Raw genomic sequence first — 9,790 nt, forward strand, 5'->3', positions numbered from 1 at the left:
ATATGAGGTGCTTCTACAACAAACAAACAAAACCCACTAACATGGGAAAAAGAAGAACACAAGCAAAATGGAAGTGAAGCCCAACCTGCATCCACAGTGAACAATGCTACTTATGCATTCATTCACTATCACCTTGGAAACAGTAGTATTGGGGGTGACAATCCTTTCAGATACGCCTGACATTCCAAAACAGCTGCTTTAAGCAAAGCAATCCTAAAAATCCAAGAAGCAACCCTTCTTCACAAATGTAATTTGAGCCACATTAAGGGAAGTGCACACAAGAACAACAGCAGGGGAGCAGGTTAAAAATAGTTCAATGTTAATGATAGCCAACAACATTCACACAGCTAACAAGTATGACAAGTATCCCAAAATCTGTTCCACCCACCCAAGAAGCCCTAATTTGTAAATAGGAACTGAATCATGCAGTATGGACAGCAAGCCAGTTGGACAGATTCTGAATGCTGCCTCACCTTCCTCTTGTCCAATGAAGGTATGGCTACCCCATTGGAGCGGTTAAGGTCTGACACCAACACCTTCAGAATGTTCTGAATCTAAAGGGGGTGAAAGAAAAGTGGAAAGAGAAACAGCTGAGAAAAGGGACAGAATGAGAACATTGTTCAGTGGGTTCCTGAAGCCAAAGGAACAAGAAAAAGGGAAATGGCAGAGATCCTAATACCAACAAGATGGTAGTAACTTGCTTGCACACAATCTGTTTAGGATAAAGATGCAACTAACTCCTTCACTCCAGCGGCATATACAAAAAAATACTATTCCCTCAAAACAACCAAGGAGCCAAATATTTCTTTCTACTGAATTTCCCATCCTTACTTATCTGTTATCAATTGATTATTGTATTTATACCCCCCACTTCTGTCCAATGAGTTCAAGGTGTTTGTAGTACTAAAGAAAAACACACAGCCTTCTTCAATTTTTTACAGTGTTAAAACTATCTTTCAACAGAAGTAGAAGCAAAATATTTTGGAGCATTTAAAATAGTTAAGTAAGCCACTCACGTTTTCAGGAGACTCTCTGCCATCATTAGTTGGTGTCTCTGGTCTACTTCCTTCTTTGCCTTTACGTTTCTTCTTTGCTCCAGCTGCTGACCCAGGGTTATTCTTCTGTTGATATTCCTTCAGCTAAGAAAAGGAACAAAAACCTGAAGTCTAACTAATTAAACCTTCTACACTGAAAGCTAAGAAGTAAAACAGAAAGAGCTGGAACAAAAAAACACAGTAAAAATTGATGAAGAAAAAGACCCAGAGTGACTATTGAACTTGGTGGTGTACAGAATGGTTTACAAACCACATTAAACTATAGTTTAAAACAAACAACGGTTTGCTGTGATTAAGCAGCATGCTAGTGCATGCTGCTTAGAAGTTGCCACAGTGCTCCTTCTATGCACCTGCTGCTACTGCGCTACAAATGAAAAAGGCAAAGTCTGGCTTCTCATATCATCTGAAACTGCATTCATGGTTTGCTTTTTCCAGACAGACTATAATGGTAAGCTAAGAACAAGTCCTGGTTATTGCTCACGGTCTCTTTGGAGACCAACAAACCAGAATACCAGGTTTGGACAACACAACAAGCCAGACTCTGGATTGTTTAGCTGTAATTTAGCTGTAATACAGCAGCAGTCCAGGGAGTGGGGGAGGGACCTGTGTGAATGAGCAGCCTGCAGCACACTACTGGTTCAGATGAAACAATAATTTGCTTTAAACTATAGTTCAACTACAGAAAACACAAACCTGTGTGTTTTCTAGAGCAACTGCAAGCTAAATACAATCACACTGTAGAATGAAAAAAGCCCTTGGCATGTTAGGCGTTTTTTGTGTTATGTGCCAGAGGGTTCAGTTTCACTGATCTAGTTAAAACTTTCAGAAACTCCCATTTTCTATTTCATCTCAACCAAACCTCGCAAAAGTGGCAAAATGCAAACCCCATCTTAGAGTCAACTGATAATTTTCAGAGTATTACGAGTGGTCAACAGGGAACTTCATAAAGCATTCTGCAACTTCTGAGTCTGTGGCAATACCACCAGGTTCAAGTTTCAAACCTTGCAAACACTTCCAATCATAACTAGCTTACAGTACAGTGGTGCCCCGCTAGACGGAAATAATTCGTTCTGCGAATATTTTCGTCTAGCGGTTTTTTCGGCTAGCGAAGCGGCAATGTAAACTGCGGTTTTCGCTAGACGAAAATAATTCATCTTGCGAGGCAGCCCCATAGATTTTTTCGTCTTGCGGGGCAGCCTTCCGCTAGACGAATTCCTTCGTCTAGCGAGTTTTTCGTCTAGCAAGGCATTTGTCTAGTGGGGCACCACTGTACACATAACCAGTAATTACTGACAGTTCAAATGGTCACATAACAAGTATCTGATGGTGATGGGCACAGGATTGTTACCAGAAATAGTTCAATTTTAAAAAGAAGAATTTTCCATTTCTTAAGCATAAGCATCTTAAGCTATGGAGAAAGCACACAAGCAAAATTGAAAAAATATTTCAAATTGCTAGGTGCCTGGGCAAAAAGACACCTGGGAGTTTCCAGACACACCCAGAAGGGAACGTTAAAAATCCCATAATGTATTACAGCTTACTTTTAACCATCTGTGCTTCAAGGTGCTTACTTGCTACAGAGAAGTTACTTGTACGAGCCCAGTCATGTTGACAACTAGGCTGTTAAGAACAATTTCTCTGTAGCCCATGATGAACTAATTATGCTGGTTTGGCTGCCTGTGGCATTTCTAAACCTGGTTATATATATACCTTTAACACATTTATTTCTTTGATACATTTAAGCTATAGTGCTAGATGTTAAAAACATGATACAACTTGGATATTTTATTATTATTCAGTGTTCTGGCTTATGAAGATATACATATTGTGGTCGTATCCCAAGGCTCAGGATGTGAACAAAATTTGCTCACTATTTTTATCCATACAATATCTGTATTATGAAGGATCACATCAGAAACTGAGGCAGGTTACTTGCCCAAAACATGCCTCAAAATATGAGTGTAATGTGAACTCAAATCTCAAGCCAAAAAAATATGATCCACAAACTCAAGACAAATCAATCTGGCATTCAAAAATGGAAATTCTGAAGGCCTAAATCCTGTATAAGTTGGCAATGACTGCTCCTCAACATACTCCCAAACCATATTCAGAAGACTAAGTCCTCTACTCCCTTATATTCATCAACTCAATTTTAACTGCTTTCGCCTCACATACCTATTCAGTGTGGTCATGTTGATAACATGGGAAAAAATTATTGTACTACTGAGATTAAGAGGTGGGAGATCTACTGGCAAGTGGTATCAATATAAAAGCTACTCTTTTCTTCAAGATAGAAAGCAGAAATCACTACACTGTAGATCCACTGCTATGGAATCAGGCCTCAAAAATCACTTGCTGGAAGTGATGTCAGCTAAGCCTTTCTGGAACACTCTTTCGTGCACCTTCTGCTAGCTGGTGGTGTTCTCCCCCTCCCCAGCTTTCCTACAAATTTATCACTTTGTGAAAGGGAAAAGGTAGAGGGAGCTCATAATGAAATTCACAAGCCCCACCTCCTGAACCACCAAATCATGAATTCCCAGCAGTCTTTTAAAAATACCCACTAAGGCCATCGTAAAAAAATATTAGAGCAGCTCTGAACAAGCTGTTTCCTCCCAAGCTGAATGCCCACCAACTACATTTGGCCACTTAAGGATGTCACTACTGCAGCTTTGCAACAATCAGCTTTTCAATGACAAGTTTTTAAAGCTGCTTCTGACAGAAGGGCTTGTTGTTGTTGTTCAGTCGTTCAGTCGTGTCCGACTCTTCGTGACCCCATGGACCAGAGCACGCCAGGCACGCCTATCCTCCACTGCCTCCCGCAGTTTGGCCAAACTCATGCTAGTCGCTTCAAGAACACTGTCCAACCATCTCATCCTCTGTCGTCCCCTTCTCCTTGTGCCCTCCATCTTTCCCAACATCAGGGTCTTTTCCTGGGAGTCTTCTCTTCTCATGAGGTGGCCAATATACTGGAGCCTCAACTTCAGGATCTGTCCTTCCAGTGAGCACTCAGGGCTGATTTCTTTAAGGATGGATAAGTTTGATCTTTTTGCAGTCCATGGGACTCTCAAAAGGGCTACCATGTATCAAATATGACTCTAGGTTCATGTGAATAACCTGGATATACAGTATTTGCACAACTGGCATATGATTAGAGGCATCATCACGACCATTCTATTGCTAGAAATTAGTGCATGCCGTAATGGGTGTGCATTTTGCCTAAATGTTTGGACAGCTGCCTATAATTTTCTGCAAACTGCACCCAACTTCCCTACCTTCACTGTGATTCATGGTATGGCTGAAACTGCTTTTGCAATAAGGGTGGGTGCTCTTTACTGCCCTCACTAAATGGACGCAGTCCCCCTCCAACCAGGTGCAAAGCTAGGGAGATCACCTATTTTCGACTTCTCATTATCATGTTCACATATAGGTATGTGCAACACCAACAGCCTAACATCTACTAAGTGGAGGGTGAGCAGAGTAGAATAGAGTAAGGTAGAGTAGTCAACTATTTTGAGGACAGGTTATAACAATGTATAAAAGCCATAGCAGAAATTGGTAATTGAACAGGTGATGTGTAGGGAAAAGGGATGAATGTTTTTTGAAATGATAGTTGGAAAAGTTATTTTATTGGGAGCAGCAAAGAGGGAGGAAAATAAGAGGGGACATCTGGGGTGGGTGGGAAATCAGCTTTTAAATTGTATTGAATTTGTATTAATTTGGTGACAATTTATTAAAAATTATGTAAAATCAATAATAATAATTGGCAAAATAATAATAATAATGATTGACAAAGTGGAGGGTGAATGTATTGCAGAATGTGTGTGCTATCTAGATTCTCATCCCAAATAATGCAAGAGTTAGGGAAACTGGGGACAGATTTTAAGGCACACATTGACCTCCCAGCTATAAAAGTGGATACTCTGATACTTCTCAAAGACACTAGAAGGTCATATTCCAGAGAAGATTGAGGAGGAAAGAATGATGGCAGGAACAAATCCTTCCCTAGGCTTTCAAGCAGTATGTCTAGGATCACACACACATACCACACATTTAAATAATTCTTAATCCACTTTGACAGTCATGGAGGATCTTGGGAACTATAGTGTCTTAAGAGTACTGGAAACTGTAGCTCTGTTAAGTCAGCACACTTAGCAAACTATACTTCCTAGGATTCTTTGGAGGAGGGCTTCACAGTTAAAAGTGGTAGAAGAGTGCTTTAAATGTCTTCTTTTTCTTCTTCTTCTTCTTTGGCATCACTCATGTGACCTAGACATTTAACAGGTGATAATCTCTCCCATCACCCCAATACACATATACATACACTGATTAAACCCAAAAAGTATGTTTCTCTGAATCTGTAAGGGAGAATCCCCTTCCATACATTCAAAGGATGTGTCAAAGATGTTTAGCAAGGGAGAGATTTCCTTCTTAAACATTCAAGATATGTGGGGAGGGCACTTAATAAAGAGGGGTCTCCACACCCCCACTAAACTTTATAGAGGGAATATCCTGCCATGCCTGTAGGAGACATATCCAAGTTATTAATAAAAGAGGGGCCCACCATTTCTTTCAGCCATTCAAGTGGGATATGTCCACTTTGTGTCTAAGGGGAAGATATTCCTCAATGAGTCATTACAGAGGACACCCTCCCATGTCTTCAAAGGTGTGTAATAAAGAGGGCCTACACTCCCACTCTCTCTAAACCTACTGATACATCTTCTTCCAGGAATTCAAGCAGTGTGTGTCTAAGGTATTTAATATTAGTTTTCAACCCCACAAAAATTATATTCAAGGGTAAGAGTATACCTATGTAATAAGAGAAGTCTATCACACACACCCTAAGCATGTAAAAGTAAAAAGGTAAAGCAAACACAGGTGGACCGGCCCCTTCTATGGCTTCAAGGAGTAATATGCAGCATGTGTGTGCCACAAACACACTCACACTGACAGCACAATCCAGGCAATGCCCAATCAGATGTAAATCCTACTTAATTCAATGGGGTTTACATTCAGGTAAGTGAGGTTAGGAGTGCAGCCTAACCCTTTGCAGGGGAGCTTCTTTCAGGCATTCAAGGATACCTTAAGTGTTAGTGGGAGCTGTCTCCTATGCAAGGGGTGTGTCTAAGGTATTAATAACAGAGGGTCTTCTGCCCCCCTGACATGTGGGGGATATATCTGAGGTGATTTTAATAAGGGAGGGATCTCCCTCCTCCATTAAACCTATTAGAGGGACGTCCTCTTTCAGGCACTCAAGAGCTAAAGTTGAGGTATTTAAGGGGGGGGGGGGCATTGCTCATGCAAGAGTTGTGTCCAAGATATGAATAAGGGCCTCTCTACCACAAACACTAAACTTTTCTATGGGGACCCATTCTCGTGACTTTAAGGGGTGTTTTAATAAGAGGTGGAGGGGATCTCTTCCAGGCACTCAAGAGCTATATCTGAGGTATTTTAATTTAACGGGGGGGGGCAGTCTCCCATGCAAGATGTGAAGGTCTCCCCAACACACATGGAGGACCCAATTTCCCATGACTTCAAGGGGTGTTTTAATAAGAGAAAGGGGATCTCCCTCCCCCATTCCATCCCATTACAGAAGGGGTTCTCTTTCAGGCACTCAAGAGGTATTTTAAAGGGGGCAGCGATCTCCCATGTAAGATGTGAGGGTCTTTCACCCCTACACATACGTACACACACACCTCTCACGTGGAGGATCCCCGCTTCCCATGACTCCAAGGGGTGCTCTAATAAGCGGGGATCTCCCCCATTAAACATATCACAGGGGGCGGGGTCCTCTCCCAGGCGCTCAGGGGCCGCGTCTGAGGCGGATTCCTCACTAAGCCTATATTGAGGCGGGGCGGGGGTATCAGTCGTCTCCGTAGCTGGGGAGGGGGAGAGCGGGGAGCGTCTGGAGCTGGAGACAGCCCCCCCCCCGCGAAGAAGGCCCCCTCAGCTGTCGCCTACTTCCTCCTCCTGCTGTTAGTTGCTGCCTGAGGGGAAAACGCCGCCACCCCCCACCTCTTCCCTCAGCGCTCCGGCCTCGCCCTACCTTCTTCTTGGCCGACGCCAGCTTGCTCTGCCTGCTGCCATCCGCCATGTCTGAACCGGGCCCGGGCCACGTCAGCCCGGTTGTGGTACGAAGGTGGGTGGAGAAAGAGAGGCGAGAGAGAGAGAGACGCAGGGAAGGCAGGCAGGCAGGCAGGCAGGCCCCGCCCGCGCCCTGCCGTCTCAGTCGCGCGAGGACGGAGGGAGGGAACGCCGCACTGCGCAGGCGCGGCCGTGGCAGCTCTTGATGCTCAGCCGGAGGAAGAACGGAGGGAGGGAACGCGCATGCGCGCTGACTCTTCCCGCCGTTTTCGTGCTGCCTTTCGTAGGACCGCCCATCCCCCGTTCTCCCAACAATTCTTTTTCTTCCCCACCTGTTGGCTTTTCCCTCAGAGGGAAGAAGAGACTTCTTTATCTTAAAGTGTCGCTTGTAACTCGCTTCGAAACAAACAGCTTGTTTATTATTAATAAAATTACTTCGAAATGTCATTTATAACTTGCATTCTGAACAACAATCAAACAGCCGCGAAAACCCCAAACTGTTTTTTTTGCTTGTTTATTTGTAAAATAATGATTTCTATGCCACAAACATAAAATCGGTTTGCAGCATTAAGAAGATTTAAAATCACTCAATCAAATAGTAAAAAGGAGTTCGAAACAATAGAAAGGGTAGTGTTTAAAAAAAACAAGCCTCAAACGAATGCTGCCTTAACATTCGCTGGTAAATCTTGTTCTAAGAAAAAGTTATGAATGTTTTAAGCTGCTGTTAACACATTTTCCCAAAATGCTGCTGCTGTTTACTATATTTTAGATTACCTCTTAAATTTATGATTTGTATTAAGGGAGGAGACTTAATCAGAATGGGGGGGCACATTGTCCTGTGGGCAACCCATAAGGTTCACATGCCAGATGCAAAAGTAGTTGAGGCAATAAATGTAAAAATTTAACTTTGCACTTTAGGATGGTTCCTACTGACAGGCCTCCAGACAAGCAATAGTTCAGGGACACCAATTCTGTTCAGGCAGAGACATTCAAGACTGTGCAGAGGAGGGTGAGAATGGGAGTGGCAAGAGTCCTGAGGGCCAGGTAGAGGGGCACAGGGGGCCGCATCTGGCCTCCAGGCCTGAAGTTCCCCACCCGATTAATACATTTTTAGTGAGCATACAGTATTTATTATACAGTTCATGCATGCCATTTCTCTTATGGAGCTGATGATACTTACTGTATACTGAAACATCCCTCTTTCCATTAATTTTTCATTTACATATTTAATTCACAATAAATCAGTATTTCTGTTGTTATTTCAGCATTTGCTGCTTCAGTGATATATTGTATTATTTAATAGCCTGGAGAAGACATGCCTTTCAGCTGTTGAAGTAACTTTTTGTGCTGAGATTGCATTTTTGTTTTTATTTTCTTTATATAATTTCCACTGAGTTTTGTACAACAGTCAGCTCAGGTACAAAGTAGGAACAAAGCAATACTGTACCACTAACCTGCTCTCCCACCCCACCCCGCAGAGCAGCTCTTTCTCTCTTTTTGAAATCATTTTTATTGGTTTTTCAAATACAAAGTTATAAACAAAAAATCAAAAAGTATATTCATATAAAGAGAATCCTCTGAATCTCAGGACTTTCCCCCATCCCTTCCACGGGGTCCCATTTTCAACATTTAATACTGTATATTCTTTCTTACTTCAATTTTTATATCGAACCATATTATCCATGTTACAGGTAGGTAGCCGTGTTGGTCTGCCATCGTCAAAACAAAATAAAAAATAAAAAAATTCCTTCCAGTAGCACCTTAGAGACCAACTAAGTTTACCAAGAACAAACTAAGTTGGTCTCTAAAGTGCTACTGGAAGGATTTTTTTTTCATTTTTTACCATATTATCCATGGTAAAACTATAAGTGAGATCAAACTACAAGTGAGATCAAAATCCTGCTAATGTTTCCATCTGCTTACAGTGGTCTCCTAAATAACTTATAAATTTTCCCCATTCTTTTATAAAGTTTTTGTCCTCTTGGTTCTGCATTTTCCATTCAGTTTTGCCACCTCGGCATAGTCCTTCAGCTTGGTTTGCCACTCCTCTCTGGTAGGGACCTTGTCTTCTTTCCATCTGGCCATTAACATCTGGGCAGCTGTTGTTCCATACATAAAGAGTCTCTTCTTTTCCTTTGGAATATTAGTATCTGTAATTCCTAATAGAAATCATTCTGGTTTCTTAACAAAAGCTATTTTAAACATTTTCTTCATTTCATTTTATATCATCTCCCAGAAAGCTTTTATTACCTTACAAGTCTACCACATATGATAAAAGATACCTTCTTTTTCTTTACATTTCCAACAAGTATTTGTAGTTGTCCTATACATTTTTGCCAACTTGGTAGGGGTTAAATACCACCAGTACATCAATTTCATATTGTTTTCTTTCAATGCATAACATGCCATAAATTTCAAATCTGTTTTCCATAACCTTTCCCAATCTACCATCTGAATATTATGTCCCAGATCCTTTGCCCAATGTATCATTACTGACTTGACCTGTTCATCTTTTGTGTGCCACTCTAAAAGTAAGCTATACATTTTGGACAGTAATTTAACATTATTTTCTAACAGATCTTTTTGAAATCTTGATATTTCACAACTGAAACCTTTCTTTTTGTCTATTTAAAAAATATAATTTAATTGGTGAA

The 9,790-nt window shown here is 41.5% G+C and overlaps 1 protein-coding gene across 5 annotated transcripts in view; it reads right to left on the reverse strand.

Moving 5' to 3' along the window:
* The window catches only part of GOLGA2 (golgin A2), a 44,846-nt gene extending 37,589 nt beyond the window's left edge, over nt 1-7,257 (reverse strand). For 3 of the 5 annotated variants that reach the window (XM_033138175.1, XM_033138174.1, XM_033138172.1), the window contains exons 1-3: nt 7,099-7,257; nt 1,017-1,139; nt 474-554 (exon numbers count right to left, since the gene is read on the reverse strand). In XM_033138175.1, coding sequence (XP_032994066.1) covers nt 474-554; nt 1,017-1,139; nt 7,099-7,146 — 252 coding nt within the window. In that variant the 5' untranslated portion in view covers nt 7,147-7,257. The remainder of the gene's footprint in view (nt 1-473; nt 555-1,016; nt 1,140-7,098) is intronic. The other 2 variants (XM_033138176.1, XM_033138173.1) reach the window with 1 other exon arrangement.
* Nucleotides 7,258-9,790: the final 2,533 nt, after the last annotated feature.

Source organism: Lacerta agilis, chromosome Z (genome assembly GCF_009819535.1).
Source record: "Lacerta agilis isolate rLacAgi1 chromosome Z, rLacAgi1.pri, whole genome shotgun sequence".
Lineage (NCBI taxonomy): Eukaryota > Metazoa > Chordata > Lepidosauria > Squamata > Lacertidae > Lacerta > Lacerta agilis.